General features: G+C 42.6%; 1 protein-coding gene across 1 annotated transcript in view; it reads right to left on the bottom strand.

The window, feature by feature from the left end:
* LOC149288472 (low-density lipoprotein receptor-related protein 8-like) overlaps positions 1-8,728 on the bottom strand; it is a 45,437-nt gene extending 36,709 nt beyond the window's left edge. The window contains exons 1-2 of the mRNA XM_089491654.1: positions 8,625-8,728; positions 7,550-7,845 (exon numbers count right to left, since the gene is read on the bottom strand). Coding sequence (XP_089347780.1) covers positions 7,550-7,845; positions 8,625-8,728 — 400 coding nt within the window. The remainder of the gene's footprint in view (positions 1-7,549; positions 7,846-8,624) is intronic.
* Positions 8,729-26,480: the final 17,752 nt, after the last annotated feature.

Genomic DNA, 26,480 nt, shown 5'->3' with positions numbered 1-26,480 from the left:
GCCATTACCTGTCCCCTATACATTGACATCCGCACGGAGAATAATGCAACAATTTTCCCAAAAAGTGCTCAATAGCCCCTAAACAAACTAAGAGCATTATATACATAACATTCTTACAGAAGAAAAGCACTTTTTAAATATACTATCGTAACATTATTTAAAACGCCCACAAATTAATACCCCTGCAAGATCAGGACACCTGTATTAGGGGCTGTGGTGAAGAGGTACAAGCCGTGCTAGAAGAGGGCCAGCCACCCCAATTTGTCTGAGAAGCAACAGCAGAGGCCTCCATAGATTTTACAGATTACAGGGCTAGTTAGGGGAGCAGTGCCCCAAAACCAGACCTGTTGGAAGGTACGCAAATATATGCATTAACAGTCACATGGCTCATACATTGGGGGGGGGGGGACACATGAATCGGGGTTAGATTTATGCCATTTAAGGCGATCGTACTGAATCTTGGCTCCACGCAGACTTCCAGCAATACACTTGGAGGACAATGCATTTTCAGTAAATACTTTATTGGAATTTCTACAAGGTTTTGTGCTTGTTTTCCCCCTTTATTATTTGTTATTAGCTCAGCAGGAGAGTACACACTGTTCGAAATTGGAAAGTAAAGTCGTCGAAACCACTTTGCAGCCAGTCTCTTGAGACAAAGCGTCAGGAAAGGTAAAAAACTAAATAAATTTAAAAAAAAATAAATAAAAAAAAAAAAAAAAAAGGATTCTCACAAGAAACCAAGGGAGCCAGAAGATGTCCAGAGACCTAAGGCGGACAGAGAACGGTAGGCGTTCCAATATACGTTTAAATTAAACTAGGGCTGAAACAACGAATCGATAAAATCGATAATAATCGATAACGGAAATCGTTGTCAACGATTTCCGTTATCGATTAATCGAGTGATCGATTCGTTGTTGGAGCACTCGGCTCCTTTTACTTACCTCCGCGACACGCGCCTTCTTTTAGTTGCGGTTCGCTCTGTGCGAGTAGCGGGGGTGGGGTTTCAGGGGATGCAGGGCAGAGTGGGGGTGGGGGGGCAGGCCAGGGTAGGAGACTGAGTGCAGGGCAGGGTGGGGGTGGGGATGCAGGGCAGAGTTGGAGACTGGGTGCAGGGCAGAGTGTGAGTGTGGGTGCAGAGCAGAGTGGGTGCAGGGTGTGAGTGTGGGGGCAGGGCAGAATGTGGGGGCAGGGCTGGGTGCAGGGCAGAGTTGGAGACTGGGTGCAGGGGCACAGTGCAAAGTGCCAGGGCTGGGTGCAAAGTTCTGGGTGCAAAGTGCCAGGGCTGGGTGCAAAGTTCTGGGTGCAAAGTGCCAGGGCTGGGTGCAAAGCGCTGGGTGCAAAGTGCCAGGGCTGGGTGCAAAGTGCTGGGTGCAAAGTGCCAGGGCTGGGTGCAAAGTGCCGGGTGCAAAGTGCCAGGGCTGGGTGCAAAGTGCCGGGTGCAAAGTGCCAGGGGTGGGGCAAAGTGCTGGGTGCAAAGTGCCAGGGCTGGGTGCAAAGTGCCGGGTGCAAAGTTTCTTGAACAGTAATAGTCCACCTCTTTTCAGAATGTTTGGGGTTATTTTGTTTCATAAATATTGTGTTTGGGTTTTTGTACTTTGAAAATATTGTTTTTTTATTACATCATAACAAAATAAGAATGTTAATGTAAATTTTAAGTTGTTTTTTAACATCCAGTTCATTAATTTTAAATAAACAAAAAATTTGCATATTGTTTTTTTTTATCCGATTAATCGAAAAAATAATCGGCCAACTAATCGATTATTAAAATAATCGTTAGTTGCAGCCCTAAATTAAACCATACAAAATAATAATTTAGCTTATTTGTGAATTCAGCTTGCCAACCCAATCCGAAAACAAACCCTGAAGAGGAGACGCTTGAGGTTGCAATGTGCCAAGTTCTATTGATTATCCAAGCCGCGTTCCCCAACAGAGAACATATTCAGCAGAAAGGAAGGCGGATGGACACAGAAATTAATAGGACACCAAGACAAGACATCAAAGTGATTACTATCTGTGATGAAGCATCCTGGGCATGCAGGGACATTACAAATAATTTCCATTTATATTACATTATAAATAAAGTGTTTTTAGGATTTAGTGTGCGTTTTATTTTTTCCAACTTCTCACAGGACATGTTCTTGTTTTTAGGAACCGTCTCAACGCCACACAATCATTTTAGAAGAGCCTGCGTGATGACCAGATGTATGAACCTCTTTGAAGACCGGATGTTGAGAAGCACACATGGACCACTGAATTCACAAAAGAAGCACCAACAGAAAACGCACGCTCTGTCCTGAAGTCAACGTCAGGAGGTCCAAGTTAAGCAAGGCTTCCTCCTCTCCCAGAGTCTGGTTGATGGAAGTTAAGTACCGTTCCAGATTCCAGATGTATTGTTTTATAGCTGCCTGGTCTACTACGAGTCGTTAAACTTATTGCAGAGAGACAACTTGTTGGGATGCCATCTTGGAACTGCTTGCCTGGTCCAACAAGTCCATGTCGTATAGCAGATCACATACGGGTTATTTAAGTGTTATGGCTAGGGCAAACCAGGACTCTAGCACAGATCCGACAAAGAGATGGATGTTTTCACTAGTTAGAGGCATTCGTAGAACTCTCAGCTCTCAATCATTTTGAACTGTCCCTGCGCAGGAACTAGAACGTCTATTCTCCCTGAATCATTCAGTAGTAATGATTTGTTGGGGCACCTGCTGAGGCATCTCCTGTGCTCCTTATTTTTCACAGTTGGGTATTCCTGGATCTCTGTAGGATACGCGTGGGAACTATTATTACCCCAAAAGTCCAGCAGATACGAGGCGGAACTCTCACAACTAGTTATTTTCCCTTCCAAATAACAATCTTTGCAAACAAAAGATGAACCTTTTCTTCTGATTCCTGGGTGAATGTTACTGCAGTGTCATTTTGTATTCTTTTTGAATCTATAGTCTGGTGCTGGAAGAATAGTAATTAGCCCAACATGGATCATAGTAATCCATTCTTTTGAGGAAGTTTTTTCTGCTACTATGGCAACCCAACTTTCCAACCTATCAGTGCCCCGATCAGGTGTACGGTAAATTACTGGTTAAAATTAAGCATCCCCTAGGAAAATATTAAGGTGGTAGGAATTTAGAATGATTACAGAATTATTTCAATACACATCTTGACCATGCCACATAAAAGGTAAGTGTACATCACCTCTTCTGAAGGAATTACTAGATATTATCAAGAGCAATAGGGCATTATGAATGATAAACCCTGCTGTGGTTCCTCCGTGATAAGTGCTGAGCTGGTCCTAATTCACACCTACAACTAGGGGAATTAAGTGTGCAAATGGCACCGACTTGTCCAAGAGATCACACCAAGGTCTACGACTGACCGAGCCAGCCACCGGTTAATGGCATGGCCATGTGTTAATGGCAGTGACATGTTTCAGGTTTGTCACATTCAGTACCCTAGCGTATTAAAGTCAGCCGCCCTTAAGGATCTGTCACCCGAGACTAAAATATATTAAGGAGAACATCTAGTCCTACGAGGAATGGTCCACTGAGACATCTCATAGTGTACCGCAAAGTTCACCAACAGGAGAAGTCTGCTTGATGTACAAAGATTTTAAAACACAGCCAATAGCATTAATAAGATGTATTAATATTGCCTGTAATAATAAAATATATAAATCAAACCTTAAATGCTGATTATGCTGTTTCTGAAAGGTCTTTTAGAATTAAAATATCATGCGTGTGTTTCCAGGAGTTTAAATTATTAATGCCGAGTTTTATAGTTAGATCGTGCAGAATGTAGATTATGGGATAATGACAATGATATACAAGCAGGGCACACTAATGAAAATTAAAAAAAAAACCTCTCTCGCATATCAGGGCCTCGGGTGGATATATGAGACAGGACGGTCTCACTTCATCACCCGACAAGCAGCAGCACCGCCGAGACTTCCAAATACTGCGACCAAATGAAATGACATCGAAGCAAAGAGCTTCTAACATGAAAGGGAAAAGCAACGAAATGACTTATTCTGTCAGCTTCAATTCACCACGATGATGATTGACTTCTATAGCTCAGAAATATCAAACAGAGAGTAAGTAGGATTGAATAACGGAAAAATTATGGAAAATTCAACCTATTTTGGTACGTGTGTGGGGCTGCCGCGTGTCATTTTTGCGGCTGCAAAACAAGACATGCAAAACTGTCCATGTTGAAGCATTGTGTAGCAATAATATAGCCATGTGAACATCTCTATGGTATACCTACAGAATATAAGTGCCTCTCTATAGATCGTATATGGGGAAGATTCCCACTGAATGCTCCCACCTCTGCTCCAGATAAAACATAGGAATATGTACTTATCCAGTCACTGACAAGCACCTACAGTGTAATATTATTCTTATTTAACCTGATTCAATCGCTGCCGAGAAACTGAACCATGGTTACCGCAGGAATCCAGCCGCTACCACCCAGCAGGCCACATAACCCCCATACCCTAGCATCACATTTACCAGCAACGTCATGCCTCCCCCCGGCACCAGTCTCACCATGCGTGGATTCCCTGGGAATTACTAATCATTTTCACCTAACCAGCTGTCAATCACTTCGGGAACCCTACAGTCAGATGAGCAGCCCAACTTTTAACACCACGTGCCGTTTCTTCCATATTTTCACTTTACAAGACATCTGAGCTTCCAAAGCTTAAATAATCATATTATATGATCTGCACTTTCCTTTCATGCTGGTTCTGGCTGCTACAGTCTAGCAGATGCTGCTTCTTCTATCATCATGGAGAGCTGGGGTTTATCTCCGGTAGGGCAGATAGAGAGCTCCTTACAGAGAGGACCATAGAGAGGAATCAGAGCTGCATAAGGTCTTCTGGGGCTCTCTGTGATGCAGGAAGTGCTTTACCTGCTACACTGCTGCAAAGAATCATCCTTTCGGGAAAAAAAAAATGGCATTGTTTTAAAATTTTACACCTAAATCAGTTAAGAGTCTGTAATGAGTGCGTTGCTGTGTGAAACAGGTGAAGTTTTCTCATTCTGAAGGCGTTTGGGGTCCCCAAACTACTTTTGCCTCAAAGAATGACTTTTCCTCACCATTTTTGCTATTTTAGGGGTTCTTACCCAACATTCAACAAACTACTACAGGCGGGTCAATGAAATTCTACCCACCCTTACGCGATGGGATACATCAAAACAAACACAGTTTTATATGCATAGACTATATAAAATAGAAAAAAAAACAATTTACAGCCAATGGGCTCGTTTTCCTTTTGGAGAACGTTAGTCGGTTATCAGTAAGAGCCAACATCTGGCTAGCAGAGCTGGGGAGGACTAATTGCTCTGTCCAGACTTTTTTTCCTCTTACTTTACATCCCTAATGTCTCATCGAGAAGAACCGACTGCTCAACTCGAAATCTTTTTTGTCCTCACATATGCCTCCCATAAATGTTGATTGTGTAAAGGGAACTATAGTACTATAACGAGCCGCCGCTTACACAAATACACCCACATTCAATGACTAAGAAAGTTCTAATAAAGCAGCATCAGTTTCCTCTTAACTGAAAGTCACGTCTTTTGTACACAGCAATCGTTTGGCAACGTTTAATGTCTTTCATGTCACTGGGGGGGGGGGGGGGGGGCGGCAAGAAACAATGCTTGGACAGCATGACAAAGCAGGAGAGAGACTGATCCTACAATGTAGCCGCTGCTCATAAGGATCATGGACACAGATTAATAGCCAGTATTAGCATCGCTATAAACAAAATCACAGGGGATCATGCGCCACAGCAAACACCAACCTTCAAAATAATCAATCAGCGCCGGAAACAGAGAGGGACCGATATATCAGAATGTTAAGTGTTTGTGCTCTAGAATGTTTAGCCATGTGGTTTACACAAACTATATTATATAGTAAGGAATGTTCTTCAGCAGACAGGCTAGTATAGCCATGTGATTAGAGCGACGCAGGGGTTAATGCTGACCCTTCCCACTCGCACACAGACGGAGGGGTGTGCACACCATCTTAGTCTTCTGAGTGGCCACCTCGGACACACGTGACTACCTCTGATGCTCTGCCGCAGCCAGGAGGCTAAGTAACGAGGTCTTACTCAATTCATTCATAAGATCAGCTGACTCCAGTGTATACGATCAACATATAGAGACAGGAAGAAAGAGAGAGGCGGAGCCACAGACAGAGCGAGATAAAAGACCAATAACAAGCCTCTTCCTATAGCTGTCACAATGTATAAAGAGACTCATCAAATAGATGGCGTGATACAGGGCCTCAACATATGAGCCACTATGCTATGAACGTTTACTCCACTCCACAATAATTGACAAAATGTGCAAAAGAATTATTACTATTATTTTGATTTGTACCGCCATTATATTCTTTAAGCCACCAAACGGTTCTGAAATGGTTATACATAAAGACACTGTACATATAAAAAAAAAAACAAAAAAAAAAACACATCCTCATACAAGTGTCACCCTGTGACTGCCACCCAACATTAAATGCATTATATGTGCTGGGCAGCCAGCGCTGCTGTAGCGGTTTCAATGCCCGTTACATGTTGGCCGATGATCAGACGTGGTAGTTAGGTGAAGCGGAGGTCCTGTGGCGTGTACTCGGATTCTGCACACCCAACTCTTTTTTGGAAGCCCGAAGGCAGCAGAAGCCAGACTACGATACCGAGTTCCCTCACGGAGAACTCGGACAAATTACAACCCCCCCATGGGAGGGTCGGATCTTGAGTCTCACCCCAAAGAGTGAGACTCCTTGCTGGCCTTCTTGAAGAGAGGAAGGGGCCAGAAGGCTCCCAATCCTCATCCAGCAAAGTCCAGGCTTCACTGCCTCTTAAAAAGAAAAACAGTGTCCAAAACGTAGTGACAAAATCGTGTGCCGAAGAATAGCGGGGGTCAAGCCGTGAATTTTCAAGCCGTAAATTCAAAGGGATAAATTAATAGGCACTCGTGTAAAAACGATGTGATATATAAATTAAAGAAAAATTATTTAAGGGCAAGCCATTTCTGGCCTGCCAGATTCAAAAATAAAATCTTAACCCCAAGACCAGAAGGTACCTGGGGAAAAGGTAGTGCTGGTAGACCGCCAGTGAGAACGTGCGCTCAGCATTTCTGCCGGGGCAATTCCACCTCAGGCTCCGTTTGCTATCCCGAACCCTAAGGCCAGAAGACCAGTGTGATCCCCCCCCACCACAAGGGGAACTACACTTGATCTTAGCCAAAAGGCCTTGAAGCGAGATTCTGCACACCCAACTGCGGCAATTACATATCAGACTACATTACACATTATCGACAAATGCCAAAGGTGTAGAAAGCCACGCTGTGCCAGAGAGCCCCGTGTCAAAGTTATTGCTGGGACCAATGAGTCATGGGAATGGAACCGCATGGTGCGGGACGATAAAGAGTCCCACAAGTCTCTAACGAAGCTGAGATACCTTCACCTGGGCTGTCCTGGCTCAGATACAAAAATACAAGCTTTGCAAGTGTGGAAAAGATTCCATATTGGAACTAATTAAAAAAGCACTCACGACAGCCTTCCTCATCGCTGTTATCGGAGCAATCATCATCTTCGTCACATCTCCACACGGATGGGATACATCTGAGGTTCTTGCACTGAAACTGGTTCTCCTCGCAGTCTGTGGGGGACAGCGTTGGGCCTGTGAGGAGAGCTGCGCAGTTAATAAAGGCTGGTGGGATGACAGAGTACTGGAATGATGTTGGAGCCCAACATAATGAGATGTAGAAACAAGGGTGATGGACCATGTGGTCATGATAACACCCAAAATTGAGCTTGCCACTAACATTTGGCACTGAAACAAGGGAACTAGAGTTTTGGACAATCATGGACGCTAGCAAACAGGGTCTGGTGCTACAATAGAGCGAAGGATGTGCTGGAGTCTAGAACCATCATAATATCTACAGAGGAGGGAACCACAGACCAGGACCGTGATGGAGCCTAGATAACGGGGTGCTGGAGGCCAGGGCCACAATAAGCCTTACGAATGGGCACTGAAGGGAATAAAGTACTGGAGCCTTAACCTGACAGAGCACAGAAAACGGGCGCTGAAGCATGGATATGGAGGATGATGATGATGGTGCAAGGGGGTCAATAAGGAACCCAGGAAAGTGGGGGTGACTGAGCCTACAGAAGTGAGAGGAAGTCCAGGAACACAACAGAGCCTTGACAGGGGTGCTGATACTCGGGACGGTCATTAGGATGCAGCCCACAGAACGGGTGCTACTCCCGCCTGGGGAGATGATGGCCGATAGGGAAGTAGGTGCTGAAGGTGGGGATGAAGTCTGTGAAGGTGATAATGAAGCATCGAACCCGCGGTGCAAGTGGCCGGAAACACCACGAAGAAGCCCAGAGAAGGAGAGCTAAGTGACAGATAATAAAGATTGTGTCAGCAGGTGCACTGTGGTGGAGCCCGGACCAGAACAGAACCTGCACAAAGTGGTTCCGGTAGGGATATAATGGGTGCGAGGCTGGAGGACTCGGATGATGGAGGTGGTACTCCGGCCCTGAAGGTGATGGATGTAGGAGGTGATGATGGAGGTTCCGGGGCCCTATCACGCGTGTCTGGCGCCTTCCCACGTACTCACCTCTGCCCGCTCGGGCCCCCAATGCCAGCAGGAGGAGCAGAGTAGGGACAGCCCTGCTGCCGCAGCCGCTCCTCATGTTGCCTCCGCCAGATCCCGGGGCGCATGGAGCCGGTAGCCCGTATCCTGACTGACAGCACTCCGCCCACTGGGCGTGACTTGGAAATGGGCGGTTCCTACAGGATTCGTTGGCATTTACACGTACGGATTGACAGCGGATTAGAGCGCCCTTATTGGGCGGAGTCACGTTTGATGGGCGGCGTCTCCTGTCAAACGCCGTTGAGAACACGCTGTTTTGGGAGGGGCGGGTGTAAGATCAAACAACTAGCGTAATCATTCTTTAACCTCTTCATGCCCGTAAGATTTTCTTAGTGTAGGTGAACGTTAAAGCGCTTATGTCCCGTATAAATGTGTGTACAGTAAATCAGATCGCTGTATAGCAGGCACGGTGCGTGGGATTGGCCCATGCGAGAGAGCATTACACGTGAGCCAACAGCATGATTCCAAAAGTTAACCCTTTAATTTTCATTGGAAACCAAACGACTCATTCCAATGGAATAACTCACCTGAATTTAATCAGCAAATCCAGAAAGGAGCCATAATTGTTAACTGGCTATATGTATATATAGTTCCAATATAAATGTGTAATACGCCAAATATTTTTGATCTATACTGTGTGAACCCTTACAGTCAAAAACAGTTGGCTCATCACACTTTTTATGTTGGGAACAGGAAGCTTGCGTGTCCCCGTCACATTGCACCTGTCCCATGCTCCATCACGTTAACCCCAATGGCACCTGATCCTTGGCAGGGCTTTGTGCATCCTTTACTGAAATCAAGTAAATTAATGATCAGTGGCCTGGTTATGGTCTTAGCCAGCCCTGCGCTATTGTTATAGCCGCGCTACGCTGTCAGTATACAGTATGGATATAACATCCCTATGTATGTCAGCAAAGCGAAAAAATAATATTTGTGAAAGAGGCTAGATGTATGGGACCCTCAGCGAGTATCTACTGACTTTAACTGGAACTTACCTTGTAACCTCTCTTGTAATACATGTAGGTGTTTTCTTTATTTTCTTTTGTCTCTATTACTGTTGTACTTCAACTTAAACAAGTTTGTGCGTTTAGGTTAAGAAACATTGTAGCTCACGCATCAGTCTAAATTGGCACAGAAAAACTTTACTCTGCCTTATCTTGGAGTACAGCACTACGGAATTTGATGGCACTATATAAAACAATAAATAATAATAATATCCACAGCTAAATATAAGCAGAAGACACTTGCGTACTTGGGGGGAGGGGTAGGCCGTCCCGGGTGCCACACCCAAGTCTCCCAAGTGCCACACCCAAGTCTCCTGGGTGCCGCGCCCCACATCTCCCGGAAATTTCCTCTCAATGTCTCCCTATCTTCTGCCGACCACTTCTGTGTCCCTGTGCTCTTGTGCTCAGCTTCTTTTTTCTTGCCTCTTCTTGTTCTTCTGTCTTCTTCTGCTTCTCTCCATGTCTTCTTCCTTCGTCCACCTCAGCATCAACCAGTCCTCCCAGAGCACTTCCACCAAAGGGTGGAGCCCCTGGGCACAATCTGTCTACTGATTGGGGGGATGAAGGGGCACTGTCCCCGTGGCCCTGCCCTTTTGCGGAAGTACTCCGAGAGGACGGAATAATGCAGACTGATTCATGGAGGAGAGGGGCAGAAATGTTTATCTTGTTCCTCTAATGTGTCTTCATTATTCTGTCCTCTCCGAGTACTTATGCAAGAGCCCAGAACCACAGGGACAGCCTCTCCCCAGGCTCCATCTTTTTGCGTAAGTGTCCGGGGAGGCCTGGTTTACGGAGAAGTGGATGGAGAAGAATGTGAGTAACAGTGAGAGAGAATAATGTTATCTTCAAGTGCCATACTGGGGTGCAGTAAAGTATCCCAGCAAAAATGATGTTATCTGGTGGAAGATATTGATGACTTGGTAAAATACACTTACTGCTCAGCTGCATTTGAGATCCTTTTGGGGGGAGCAGTAGTGACCATCTATGAACAAATACATTGAACCAGAATATTAATTTCATATTGTAAAATGGGGGGGCTGCCCTAAATGCCAAATATGCCCTGGGAGGAGAACTGGTTAATTACTAACAAACCGGAGAAATCCAAGACATCGGCAGGTCAGTGTACTTAAAGGGCTTGTAGCTTTGATCATAAATTCTAGAGAACAATCTACGAAATAAGGGAGAGGTTTTATAGAACAGATTACATATAATGAGCACATCTTACTGCACTAAGGAATCATGTTTTAACCTTTTATTGTGTCTCATTTTCAAGCAGATTAATGGATGTCATTCAGTAACATTATTTAACCCTTTGACCTTACATGTATGGTCAATAAGGACCTAGCCGATGTGAGTTTACCCCAGAGATGCAAGTCTTAGAGGTACACTTATTCTCCATCTGCACTTGACAAACTGAGTGCGGATCCGGTGTGAGCTGACCTGCTTTCACAACACCACAACGACATTGAGTTCAACTCAAGTATCATCTTAATTAAGAAACCTCCATGTAAGTGCTTATACTTCATTATAGGAAGGGGGACGTGTAATCTTTGTGTCCAACACATATGTGATCCATAGGTGTCAAATATAAGGAAAATGACTACTCTTTAGATTTAAAGAGTATGTGTAGTTTATTTCTGATGTTTGTTAAAGTGTGTGTGATATGTATATATATATATACAGAACATACACATAAACACGCAAAGTTAATGTGCGTGTTGTGTAAATCTGTAGAATAAGGGAGTGTGAGCAGTAGCTCAGGAATCTGCCACTTATATTTCATCAGAGGATAGAGGAAGTGTACTGTGGTTGACGTGGCATTTGCTATATGGAGTATTTTCTTGTTACACTATTGCCTGTGACAACATATGACGCAACAAGGAAATAGGCATCAGGTTAATTTGATGGCAAGTCCCTGCTTTCTCCAGAGTAACATTGAAAAGTCAACTCCTATAATTTATTATCAGTGATAGTTCTCGCAGATACATGCATCAGCAGATATTGTACAGGGCATTGTGTCTGTGGGCCTCTTTGTTCCTGAAAATAACAGGAGAACCCACTTCCTACCCGTAAACACTCAAACCAGGAGAGCACCAGCTTTGGCCCCCAGCAGACCATAAGCTGCTTAGCCGCAACAATTCATTCTCTGTTTGCACCACAATAAGTCTTGTGTTTGCTTCTCTCTGGTTGCTAAAGATTACATTTCTTATTATCTAAAGATTTGCTTAATTGCTTTTAATTCCAGCATAAATCTCGGTATATGGCAAATTAACACTGATGCCGTATTAAACCATAAGAGCCAAGTCATTATGTGTCACTTACCTGTATTCTAGATGTGTACATTCCACCCATCTATACCTATAACCTGTATGATACTGGCCCAGGTTATACATAGGTGACGTTGATATTCTGCGCATTGTGACTTAAATACCACATTTTTGTTCAGAAACATCTCAAAATATTTACAGGTAAGCCAGCTATGCAATCTTCAAAGGAAAACAAGTTCAGGTTTTAGAGATTTTTTTCTGGCTTTAAATATTAAATCAAGAAAATGCAGTTGAGGTCTAGATAGTCTTTGCAACACGTAGACCAAAGCTACAGATGATTGTCAATTGGGGTAATTTACAACCATGGGTAGAAAATCCAGACGACTGCGTATGTGCTCTATTGTACAGCTCTGCGGGATGTGATTGTGCTTTATAAATCAATACGTTACAATAATATCCATTTTCATACCTGAAAGCCTAAAGGAAAGCATCAATTGGAACCTTGAATTCATTCTCTGGATTTAGTGAAAAAGGTGACAGATCCACTTTAAAATAGAGAAAGATTTATAGAAAGGGTGTTTGGCTGGAAGATCATCGGTACATGGAGGCACCACTATTCTAGATCGCTCACATCAGTGGCACTGGATATATCACTTTAACAAAATTAGGTGCCCTTTAATATTGATCATATTATACTGACCCTGGAAAAGGTTCCTTGTATTGTCCATTCTGGCATTCTTCATTAAAGACCATGTATGGGAGGGCATGAGCTTTCAGTCTGCTAATGAGGACCATGTTAGCGTGAAGATTTGGTGGTTACAAAGCTGTATAGAGATATATGGGAAAATATATTGCAGCAAAACAAGGAAATAAGCTTAAACTGGGAAATAAAAAAAGGATTGGAGTGGGGAAACAAGCAAGTGAGAAAAAGTAGCTGAGAAAACCCTAAAAGAGTCCGAAAGGTTTCAGATAAAACTGCCCTAGGATTTGGGAGTTAAGGGAATATTATTTGTGATCACAGTGTATGTCAATCAACTACATCTTTAATGTAAAGAACCCCACTTTATGCTTTAGAAGAAGACTTCCATATGAAATAATTCCTAATAGAGAAATCAAGATGTTGCTGTGAGTAGAATATACATATTTTTAATGGATGCAGGTGATCTGGACCACGTAGCATTTCAGACATGGTGTGGTAGTAAGTGGTGGAAAGAGTGCCAACCACTGACTCCTAAGTACAACGGCTTCCTTCATGAAGGCCGATGAGGTCTGGGAGTTACATAATTTCCTGCGTGTGGAAAAAGGAGCCCAGGGTGCCATAAGAATTTAGAGTTAAGAGGCAGACGGTCTGTTCCTTTCCCCACATGTGAGTACCAAAAACCATCCAGAACTCATCCCCTCCTTGATAATATTTGGTTGGTTATATTGTCTTTTCTTGGGCTCGTTCTGATTATTTGTTGTTACCCTTCGTTGTCTATCCATATGATTTAAGTTTGGTTTAATAATAAGGCATATTTATGCCTTATTATATAATCATATAATCTTGTGTTACTTTTAAAGGTACCTGCCACACTAATTCAAGGTGCAATCATGTCACTGTGAAAATTTCCCTCAACCACATTTAGATGCCTGGACATTTGGTTTAATAGACATAAACTATTGCCACTAAATAACCGCTAGAGGAGATTAAAAAAAAAGATAGAAAGTTTAGCACCAGGGGTTAGTGGTACAAAAATATGAATCTTGTGAAACTGCAGAAAGCTTTCATAAACAACAGTCATCCACTCCATTAGGATAAGGTGCATTCGCCCCATGATGTACTCCTGAGCATGGGTCTTTTACCCATAAAATACCTTTTAAGCACATTTAATCAATCAATAACAGAGTGAAACATAAGACCGTGGCAAATGAAGCCCCCTCCACTTTATTCTTACAATACAAGACACGTTGCCGCCATTTTGTGTAGGCTCGGGCCTACTCTCCGTGCATCTAATAAGCCTTTTCTAGAATCTCAGTCTCAGGCCAGCCATCTGGCCCACCGGAGACATACTCATTAGGGACTCTGAGTCTCTGAAAGCAATACGATTAAGACTGCTATCTTTTCTTAAGGAAAAAATACTAGCCTTGGCATTGGTGCCATGGAGCTTTTATTTTGACTCCATTAAATATTTACCAGGCTACCCAAAGAAGTCAAACATGATTTTTTCTAATAATGAGGATGTCTCACACCCTGGAGGCTATTTGTTGCAGTTTCTTAATGTGGGGTTATAATTAAGTCAGAGGAAACCAAAATCACACGTTCAGTATTTAATTATTGTAGTGCCCGCAAGCTGTGTCACGGTGCTGTATGTAGAGAGCTGAAAAAAACATCTGAAAAAACATCTTCATGTTCACCTTTGGAATGCTGACAGCTAGCCCTGTCTGATGACCCTGGTAGCCCATATCGCAGAAGTTGGACGCATGGTTTATCTACACGGCGGACCTTATGGTTTGCACAGCTTAGGTGAAGCTGCTATATGTAAATGTTTGTAGCGCGTTTTGACAAAATGTAGACTATATGACTTTCCACCCAGCATCTGCAAAGGCCTGCGAGATACCATATTTAAAGAATGAGTATCAATCCTATATAATTGTGCCCCTCTAAGGAACACGATCAACTGCTTGAGTGAGTTTTTGCAGGTCATATGCATATATGTATAGTAGAATGTGATGCAGAGCAGCACACAACCGTCGACAGCCGACCCAAGAATATACAGACACAGCATTTGTGTAATAATTGAATAATTGAACCAATACACCTGAGACAATCAATCATGCATTGACAAGAAACAGTACAAAGAAGCATCACCAATCATTAACCCCTTAAGGGCAGGGCATCTGCTATGGACTGACTGCTCCGGTGAGTGTGAGAGAGGGAAAGCTTGGTCTTTTGGACTTAAGACTGGGGGTGCTTTAGAAGTCAAGGGATCTTCCAGTTAAGGTCCACGCAGGCGCTCGCTGCATGTGGTTGTTTGGGTGAGGGTTACACTATACACTCCACTGATACTATGGCTGCCTGGTAACCGTTTCATTTTAGAATGTTTTTTTATGCACACTGCACTTTTTCTTTCACCTGTAGCACCTGTCCCATGATATGCCTTTTAACCCCTATATGCCAGAGTGGCCTAAAGGGGTGTAAGGCATTTCTGGAGGCAGAATGGCATAAAGGGGGTTATAAGGCATATCATGGGGCAGAGTGGCATATAGGGGGTTAAAAGGCATATCATAGGGCAGAGTGGCATATAGGAGGGTATAAGGCATATCAGGGAGGCAGAGTGGCAAGCCTGGGGGCAGATGTGCATAACTGGGGGGGGGGGGCGGTTGGCAAATAAAAGGAAATAAAAACAAAAAGAAATATTTTTCTCAATCACAGCTTTTATTAAATATGAAAAAATAGTTTACATGAATTAATAAAGAAATAAATATTTTTACAAGAATATCGTGAAGAATAATGTGATCGTTGTTTTGTTCCACTGAATAAAATGGAGTATGCAGTAGCAAATGTTTTGATTCCATTATGTGTAATGTATTTCATTTATTAGGGCCTTTTAACACTTGTGCTTTCTGGCATTTTAATACAAATAATGTAATAAAAAGAATGTTTTATAGTTATTTGTATGGCAAATAGTGTGACTCGGGTGTGTATAAGGCGTGCGTGTGGGTATAAGAGCTTGACCGCGAGATAAACTATATGGGGGCTGGTCTCTAAATGTTTCCAGGTATGCTTTTCTTTCCCAGTCCGGACCTGTACCCATACCAAATATATATTATGTTGTGTTACCGCACACCGAAACACACAAACCTCACTCGCAGCCTCTGTTCTGTAATGGTAATAGCATGCAGTGACACATAGAAATCCCAGCTGGTGGTAGCGTGACTGCCCGATGGATAAGTAATGGTTAGCACTGCAGGCAGGCGTACTCCAAATGTGCATTTTGCTTTAGGACTTATTACTGGAAAGCTGTCCATATGTAACCATATTGTTCACAAAGTAAATTAGAAAAAATGCATACTGCAAAGCCATACAGAGCAATGTATGGAATCTAAATGTTTAGATACATATTATATATAGCATGTAATCAATACTTGTTCCACTCCCATCATGTTAAACAAATAAGGACGGCTTGGTGGGGGTGATACATGGGAGGTTTGATCATTTTTCATGGAGAGTATATGATTAAAAATAAAATATTAATGGTATTATTACTTATAAAAGTATACTTCAAGAAAATAAATCTGGGTTTACTTTGTTGCTTCTGCCCCCATGGTGTTCCATTACTATACAGTATTGCATAAAGGACCATTGACAATATGGTGATGTCACATTTTGAGATTTACATATTCCATGTGTAATATTTTGTATTTAGGTATTATTTGCTTATTTCTTATGTTATTCCCATAGGGTTAAGACAGAGCTTGGAGCACATCTTCACTGTTCTTCACATCAGATGGCAGAAACATATTTTACCCGGACTCCAAGGAAAATATTGAATATTTGTTTTTTAACAGTTAAGTGTCTCTTAACTTCATTAAGTGTCCACTATGATACAGTATTCACAGGTACTCACTTGATCTTAGCCAAAAGGCAGAGAAGTAACCTATAGAAATGCTTTAGAGACCGCTGCTGCCATCTTGTGACAACTGGTCACATCGCTGCAATTCAGAATGTGATCAGATTCAGTAAAGTTACAGCGAACTACATAAAAAATGCAGCAAGGTAAATAAAATACATGTGTGTCAATACAGGCGCATCTACAAACAGTTCTCTTTGCATTCTAGGCAGCGACTAACAACATCGAAACTGCCCTATGTAGAGGGAACTTTCTGGCCCGGGCAATTTCAACCCCGTGCTGTGTTCCAAACTATGTATAATTGCAGAGGTACATGCAAATGAGGGAGCCTTTGTAAAAGAAGGTTAAAGGATCAAAAGGTGATATACCATACGTCTTTATATGCATGTCTCCGTCTCGGCTGTAAAATGACTCTCCACGAGCACTGAACATGAGAGTAATAAAATAATTATAATAATGAAAATTTAAGAAATGTTAAAGAATAGGAAATGTTTTAAATACCTTGTACTCCCACTACGATTATAAAATAAAATAAAAACTTGCCCACACCAACCCAAAAGTTTTTAACAGACTTCCATTGCTTTTTCACATTCCTGGTCCTGTCATAAGAGATCAGAGGATGTCCCCAACGGGCCCATGCTTCCAACTGCATGCAAAAGCAGGACAGTGTCCTGTGAAAAACTTGACTGTTGGGAGGTATGATGTAGCAAAAGTGCTATACAGGGGAACCAGGTGAGTATTAAGGGGGGTAATCTTCCTCCTCAGTACTGGAGTAGACTTTCAGCAAGCAGAGGATCAGCCCGCGATAGTCTCGCACAATGACCTGTTCCCTACTCGGGATTAGGTAGTTAACACAACCTTAACACAACACTTTAGGCTTCTTCAGTGGCAATTTATGTGTGAGTTTCTGGGAAGGGTCCATAGAAAACCATGTGGTACTTTCTTCACACTCATGTAAAAAACTTGTGGTCGGTGCTTCAACGTGATAGAGCAACGGCTCCCCAGTCTTCCTCTTCTGGGACTGCACTCCCCTGTGTGTGTGTGTGTGTGGGGGGGGGGGTGTATGCAGCCCCTTCCTTTCCTTCTAGGCCGAAGCCTAAGGAGGACCGGATATTCTGGGGTTCTCCTCGAAGGACCCACTGAAATCTTCAAGGAAGGTGGCAGCAAAACTCCCCCCACCAAAAAGTCTTAAGGGACCCCCACTGTCAAAAACCCATTTAAAAAACACACACATGCTCAAAAAAACAACAAAAAAGGTGCCTGTGGACAGTGTGAATAGTGCCTTCCTGCCCCGACTCATGGCTGGTAAGCCATAGGCCAGGGCAATTTAAGTGAGAGGTAAAGTGCAAAATGAAGAGTCCAACACATACAGTGTGCTCACCAACCCATGCTCATGGAGCGAAAAAAATATGCCCCTACACATCACTAATGTGCCGACTGCCCCAGGGACCCAAACCAGGGGACACTGACACCCACTGGGCTTTATAATGCAATCCCAGCCTTAAGGCCAGAGGACCAAGCTTTCCCTCTCTCGCAGGCATTCACGTGATCTAAAACAGATGACAACTGCCCCATAGAACACATTAAGAGTGTACAATAATAATACACACGGGTCAGGAGGCATGTTTTTCCTCCTGACTCCATTCTTACTGTTACTTTAGGCAGAATGTTTATTTTAAAATGTGTGGTTCATTAATCTGCCCAGGGTAATTTTATTTGTGTGATGCATTAACCTCTAGGTGTTGTGATTAAATGACAAAATGACAGATTATTTAGTCGTTGTATAATAACCTTTGTAGTATAATACACATCATGCATATTAATCATAGGTGCAATATGTTCTGCAGTGTTAATATAATTTATAATCAGATATTCTGCACATTTATATTTTTAAACAGCTTTGAAAAGCATTATTTATGAAGGTATGTCAAATATTAAAGTCCAAAAAGTAAACGTCAGACTGGGCCAATAGGAAAGCTTGTGTTATAGAGGCGTAGGCGGCGACGTATCTGACTAGGCCTAGGGTGGTGGGTCCAGGGGGTGGAAGCCCCCCTCCTGAAAAGCGCTTGGGTAATCAGGGCCCTCCGGCGTACTTCTGCTCAATGAGCCAAGACAGCACAGCCTCCATAGACTGCATTAAACGGTGCTGTGTGGCTTTAAGACTCAGAGCACCGTGATATCCCGATGGCCCGTGTTAAAGATGGCGGCTGGGTAGATACACCGCTGGGTGTAGGCTCCTTAGAGAGGAACTGTCCCTTTCCTGAATATTCCTTTTCCATAGTTTCAAGTAGCACGCTGAGAGAAGTTGAGTAATATTTTCAAATCCACAAGACTTGATTGTTCTGCCTTTTTATTGTCCCAAATAAGCAAATCAACAGAGAAAAAATAAGTTATGAAAGCAAAACTGGATTATGATCGGTTTATTGGACTTTTTTACCTGATAAGGCTCACTTTTTCTTCTTAACGCTTTTTCCCACAAAGTAGCCATTCACTCCCTGGCCCCTTTTTAAACAATTTTCAGTTACATGAAGTGGAAACTTACGAGGCAAAAAATACACTTTTATACATACACAGAGTACAGATTAAAGCGTATGTTATTAGGATTCTGCACAGATGAGCGAGTTAATAGCAAGAAATCTCAGAAAAGGGCCGTTTATAAGTTAGAGCAACTCGTATGTACTCCGGCACCCTGCTGTTGCTATTTCAGCCCTGTAAATGTTTCAGGCAGAATGTGAATTGAAGCATTGTCTGCCTCCATGCATTTGACCCACAAAATCTACAACTATTATTACTATATATTTATAGATAAATCAGCGTATTCACCTCGGGGGGGCAGAGCCAGAGCAGCGCTATCTAGCAACCCCATCCAAGGTTTCCATCCTCGGTACGGAGTGCTGGGATATGACCTAAGCCAGAATACCATATCTTTCACTCATTCCCTTAACATTTTTGTGAAGTCCTCCATGCAAATGCGTGGCGAGGAGGCTCTGCAGCTCCAGTGCTGGCTCGTTAATTAATAAAGGTTATATAAAATTATTTTTTTGTTTCTTTTTTGGTTACCACTTTCTCTGTGGTCCGACATTTCACTTCACTGATTGAGTCAAAATGCAATTGAGGGGATAGCAAGGGTGTAGGGTGGCAACACACCAATTTAAAGGACATAAATTACATTTTTTATGGCAATGGAGCTATATTTATATTCATATTTATTATATCTATATTAGTATTTCTTTATTTATTGATGCTCTAATTATTATGTTTGTGTGGTTATTTATTGATAATTTATTTATGTTTGACCAAATGTATTTATGGGGTGATTCACACTGATGCAGTTTTCTTACGATTTTTTATGTATTGAATACATTTATGAACTAATTTACCTATATTTAAATATATTTTGGGATCTACTTTATAAGGGGCTCTATTGCCCATGGTGTTTTGAAACACAAATGCAAAGGGACTACTTGGCTATCCTATGCATTAAAGTGTCCCATTAATAGCCAGTTCTACCCTTGCATGGCTTCTTCAATGTCCTTTATGGCCAATATGACAAAAAAGGGGGGGGGAATACACATTTTTTTTTATTTAACATTCTAAATGCATGGATCTATATATCTATATATAATACACACTTTCAGGATTATTTTTTTAAAATCTAACCAATATAGTAGCCATGCTTTTCTCATTTGTATGATCAAACATCTAAAAAAAAGTGCCATGTTTAGTAATTTGCAGTAAATATGCTGCTGAAATTCAGTAGATCTGAAAGTGTTTTTTATTAGTTTATTCTGAATCTGAGCCCAGATCCAAAGCAACTGTAGCTGTCACCTCTATAATCTGAATTCAGAATTGTGTTTCCATTCTCACAGTATCAGATAATTGCTAAAATTATTCAAACTGGGTAATCTGGGTGATGGGATTGGGCGAGTGATTGGAATATTTTTAAACAAACTGGGAGATATTTTGATGAGTTTCTAAGAAATGCTAAAGAGGCAGGTTTATCGGTTGTTACAGAGAGAAGCAGGTGCATAAAGCGATACTTAATAATAACTGCCCAAGGCTCTGCAGATGGCTTACGTGTAAAGATTTCTAACCAATTCCTAGCAGCAGGGTGGCCATTATTACTCGGCGTGGGCCACTCATATACTTAGATTCACGTGGTTGAGATCTATGTCTCGTTTATGGAATCGGTTGATTTAATGTAAAAAAATATAGTAACTATAATTATTATTATTATTTATTGTTTTACATAGCGCCATCAAATTCCGTAGCGCTGTTGAAAGTACCTGTCACACCATACAGCACCATTTTCTGGTTCTATAGAGTTTTTTTCCATGGCTTGGCAGAATTTGTCGTTGTGGGTTGCTGTTGTCACCATTCTCGATTACCCGTATTCCATATGAATATGGTGAAAATATATAATATATATAATATACTATTATATATAATATATATATAATAGTATATAATATATAAACTGTAACTCAGGGAGATGAGAGAAAGGCAAAAAATAAAAGCATTAGGCCTGCGGAAAGTATTTAGGGCTTAACGGCTCACAACATAGAAAAATTTAAAGAAGATAAAGTTTCTGGAAGGGAGTCAGGGTGACGTCATTTCAGGGACAGGTAGAAAAACACATTAAAAACAAACATTGTTATGAGAATTTACAAATATACATTTATGGAACCCTATAATTATACTTATTGTTATATGGTAGGATGATGATAATAATAATAAATCAGAATGTTATTATATATATTTATTGTTATATGCCGTATATATATATAGATGTGTCAGTAATAATTATTATTATTATAGAAGTAACGATGTTTCTGCCCCCGGTAGTATGATCGTGATCCTCGGTATGTGTGTATCCGCGGCAGTTATTGGGTGTTCCTCGGAGACCCGCCCATCCTCACGGTCAGTGACACCCCAGCACACCCCACCAGCTCCCCGCCTCGGAGCCCCATTCGGGTCTCTAACCCCGCTCCAGAAGTTAGTAGTCCCCGCCAATTACCGCCTAACGGGCTCATCCAATGTCCCAACCAGCGGCAGGAGATTCGCCGGGGCCGATCCGGGCTACTCGGACCCCGAAGTGTTCCCGGTGCCGAAATCACGGGCTGGTGGTGCCGGTCAGGGGCCACTCGGGCCGCTGTGCCTGGAAGATGTGCACCTGCTCCAAGTGCTCCCTCATCGCCGAGAGGCACAAGATCCTCACCGCCGACAAAGAGCTGCGCAAATCGGGGCCCCGAGGGGACACCCCGGAGGAGAGCGTCCCGGCAGAGGTGGTAACAGGAGAAACGCATTCAGAGGCAATGCAATCGGCAGAGAGGCACTCCGAGACCGGTATTATGGGGGAGAGAGACCCCTGTCTAATATCTAGTAAAATGCACGGATTCCGAGACAGACACCAATCTAAAACCTCAGATTACAGGGATTCAGACAGTCTCAATTATAAAATGCATCTCAGATTACAGAGACAGTCTGATCTCAGAGATTACAGGGATTCAGAGACAGTCTATAATCTCAAATGCCTGTCAGATTACAGGGATTCGTGGACTGTCTCATATGATTTGAGTTTCTGGTTTCCCCAGTGACTGTCACATTAGAGAAGGGTCGGGGATACAGGACTCTCTAACAGCGCGTGTTTATCTGGTTTTAGTGGATTGGAGGCAGTCTCGGATCTCATGTCCTCACAGACCGTTTCTCTAATATCCGTTTCATACAGATTAGAAATTTTATTTTCATTTTTATTTCTCCCACTGTTCGTTAATCATCGTTACCAAAGACGCGGGTAATTCCTTTATTATTTTGAGGCATATTTGTAAGAAATTTGCTTTTTAATAGCTCCAGAAAATTAAATATGTTAATATAGATTTTTGTTAACACTAGTTTTTCTTTGTAAGGCGTGTCGGTAACACTCGGTTACCGTAGTTATAAGATGGCCGCCCCATGTATGATATTATAGGAGAGATAAAAGCTGTTGTGTGCGTCAAAGTGTCTTTCTGAGGATGACATCATCACAACAAATATAAGTAAGTTTCGCCAGCGCATGCTAGCTCCGGGGGCTGCACAGAAGTTTCGTTTCCAGAATTTTGGGTAAAGATTAGTGCGAACATGCAGTTCCGCGATCGCTACAGAATGGAGCCGCCCGAAGCATTTTACATTCATGGAGGATGGTCACAGAATGAGATAAAATCAGTATTAAACCCAACACTCCATACTCTTTTAAGATATTCGGATTCTGCTGGTGCCATGATGTAGTTTATGCAAATATGTCATAATTTCCCATAATCCTCCAGCACGGACTGCGCGGCAACCAGACTGCCGGCCCAAACAGACTTTGTACGCTCTGTGCCCTTCTGTAAAGCCTGCAAAGACAGCGACCTAATGTGACTCGGCAGCAAGATGGCGGCTGCCACACAGAGTGCAACAATAAGTAAAACAGAAACACACAACAGAATAAATTGTATGCGGGTGTAGGGACTGGAACACAATCTTAAGGATTTCCGAAGGTCTATCATTTCTTGGCCGTTAAAGTTTAAGTGTCTGTCGTATGTCTCTTTGGTCTCTTCACGCAATTTAGAGGTAAAAGGAAGCAGAGAGATAGGGCAGTAGTTAGTCAGACAGATGGGATCTGAGGAAGGATTTTTTAGAGTGTGATTAGCGCATGCTTGAAGGCTGTTGGTCGAGTTCCAGATGAGAGAGAAAGATTAAATAGGTGGGTAAGTGATGGACCAAGCGATGGACATTGTGAGATGTGATGGGATGGGGTCAAGGGGACAGGTTGTTGGGTGAGAAGAAGAAAGAAGAGTGGCCATCTCTTCTTAAGTTGTAGGGGAAAAGACAGTACGGATGAGTGGAGAGAGTGGTGGTGAGTGGTGTAGGAGGGGGCTGTAAAGAAGAGAGGTCTTCTCTATTAGTCTCAATCTTTGAAGTGGGTGGCAAGATCTTGGGCAGTGAGAGAGGTTTGTGGTGTGGGTATGGAGGGACAGAGAAGGGAGTTGAAGGTAGAAAAAAGGCATCACGTGTTGGAAGAAAGGGAGGATATGAGAGTGGAAAAGAAGGGCTGTTTGGCGAGAGAGAGAGGGCAGAGTTGTAGGTGTGAAGCATGAATTTATATTGAGTAAAGTCTTCGCTGGATTTGGATTTTCGTGAAGAAGCGCTCAGCCGTGCGGCAGCACTTCTGAAGAAACCGGCATTTCACTTGTCGGGGGGTTAATATTTAATTGGAGCTGGGCTGTCGAGAGATGAGGCAAGTGTATTGTTATAAAAAGAGGCTGCTGAGTCTGGGCAGGAAAGGGTTAAAATGGAAGGTAAGAGAGGTTCTAGTGAGGCAGTTGGGTAATGGTATTATCTGGTAATGGCCTACAAATATGAGGTGAGCGGCGGTAGGTTTGTTTTGTTAGGGGTTAGCACTGGAGAAAAGGTTAGAAGGTGGTGGTCAGACAGAGGGAAGGGAGAGATGGAGAAATCTGAAAGGGAGCATGATCTGGAGAAACCCAGATCAAGTGAGTGTCCCTCAGTGTGCGTAGGGGAATTAGTCCACTGAGAGAGACCAGAAGAGGATGTCAGGGAGAGGAGTTTGGTGCTAGCAGAGTTGTTAGATATAGCTAAAGGAATATTAAGGTAACCCACTGACTGTTAGGCGTCTTAACTGTAGTGTTTGCTGCCTGGGCCGTGAGACTTGTCTAGCCGTGTTAGTGATAAATATTGTTTTTTTTATTTAAAATGCTATTTGTAAGGTCTGATTGTTAAACGTTTTTAGTAATAATTCTGTAAGTGAAAAGTCAGGCCACTTCTGAATGAAATATCCAATGAATCTATATTGCAGGCCCTGCTTTGCTCCCATTGGAGTCTACCCCAAGCCCTGAATATTTTGAGAGGGATCCATCCAAGATGTATATTGGCTGCCCACCCATGTACCATTACTCTCCATTCCCTATGGGCCTTGCTGTCGCTCCGCCAAGGTTCCAAGGAGCTGCCCCTCCTGCCGGAATTGCAGTAAGAGGGATAAGGCATTTCCATCCATTGAGTGTGAGTAAGGGGGACAGTCAGTCTTAGGTAATAAAGGCGTTCTTTATGCAAAGTTTATTATAACTTATAATTTAATTAAGTCATTTATAATTTATAATTTGTTAAGTAATATAAAGTCTGAAAAGTTCCTGTGTTATTTTTATGTATCAGGGGTGAGCCCAGTGTTAGTGACCCAAGACAGATTGGAGAAGGAGATAGTAAGTGTATGTATGTGTACGTGTATGGTGTTACAGTGAGCTTGCATGTTAGCATGTGCATATGTTTTTGGTACAGGTGTGATGGGGTCGCCAACAAAATACTGCACCCGGGGGCCACTAACCCTTGGCTCACTCCTGGTCATCCAGGCTGCTGATTAGCATTTGCCTGTCACAATGTAAAGGGAACTCAGGGAGATGAAACTGCAGTTCTACTGAGATATTTTGTGAAGTTGTGCTTTCTGTTGTTTGCTCAGCTTCAAGATGGAGGAGCGGAATTCCGACCCGCTTATTACCATTCTGTACCCCAGTTTTTTCCACCTGGCTTTGTCCCCGGATTACACTACTTACCTCCTCCATTGCCAATGAGCGTCAACATCATGGCTGAGCCCAGTAAGGATATGTTAGGTGAGTGAAAAGCGTGACCTTTCAGGGGCAATTATCAGGTGATCATTACTCACGAGACCCAGGTACCCTTGCTCATAGTATTATGTTGGGACCATTATCCCATTGCATTACAATGTGCTGTATGCAACTGGTCCAACTGGAATAAATCATATTAATCAGCATGGATCGCAAATTAAACTATACGTGTATATTAGTAGGTGACTTGTGTAGTATTTCCTGGATATTGTATTAACCCCGATGAGAGGAAAAAACAATAATTTGGGTAGAATCTCAGTGCTCTCAGTGCTCCCTCTAAATGTAATCCCTTTCATTGTCTCATGAGAGCACCTATTAATTAATTAAATCATACATTTGTAAATATGCTCAGGACTGATGTCTTAACTGCTTCTCTACTCCCAGTGATATAATGATTCAGTTCAAAGAAAGAGAGCTACACCTAAGACGAAACATCTTACAAAAATGTTCATAACGTATTTTTGTTTTAGGCCATAGCTCCAGAGAGAACCCAAGTTTCAAGCCTACCCAAGAGAGAACCAAGGAACCAAGCACCTAAAAGACAGCTAATCTAACATATGGCCAGCGATACCCTACACACTCCACACCACTGCAGACACCACGGAGATCTACCAGATACTCATTTATCAGAAAGAAATGAATTCCAACCAACATATCTACCTTCTATGAGTTCTCGGGTGCACTCAGGGCTGTCTTTAGCGCGGGGTAAAAGAGGCATCTGCCCTAGGTCAAGGCCCACCTTAGTACCTGCTGAAGGCTCACCTGTTCCTTGGGTCCTCTCAATAGCCGCCATAGTACAGAGGTCTGTGTAGTTGCTGGCATAGACCTCCCCACTAACGCTACCCTGTAAAGGCCTTCACACCGGCTGCTGCCTGAGAGAGCTTGGATATGATGGCATATCCCGGCACCCAGCATCAGATGGTTCGCAGACCTCGGAGGAAGTATAAGGTGGAGAGATCTGTGCTGTCAACTAAGGTACAATTGGGCTGGCGAGGCAAGGCGAAGCTTGTCCTGGGAACCGTGATTTTTAAAGATAGGTTTTGTACAACAATGGGGAAAAAAAAAGAACTAAATTTAAAAAAGAATATTCACAGTAGCGCAGAACAAAACCTCCAGTTTCTTGCCTTTTTCCCCTGGAAATGTATAGCATGCTTTCCAACTTTAAAGTTTGTATATTTCACAAATTAATCTTTCCGCTCTTTGTTTTTCTTGCTTCCACTGAACAAACTGCAGGGGGCGATAGCACACCTAATGCCTCAACTAATAATAGTAATATTACTTACCA

This window comes from Sceloporus occidentalis, unplaced genomic scaffold (genome assembly GCF_023333645.1).
Source record: "Sceloporus occidentalis isolate IW3139 unplaced genomic scaffold, rSceOcc1.0.p SCAF_51, whole genome shotgun sequence".
Lineage (NCBI taxonomy): Eukaryota > Metazoa > Chordata > Lepidosauria > Squamata > Phrynosomatidae > Sceloporus > Sceloporus occidentalis.
The sequence above is the reverse complement of the archived record's forward strand: the minus strand, read 5'-3'. Positions and strand labels throughout refer to the sequence as shown.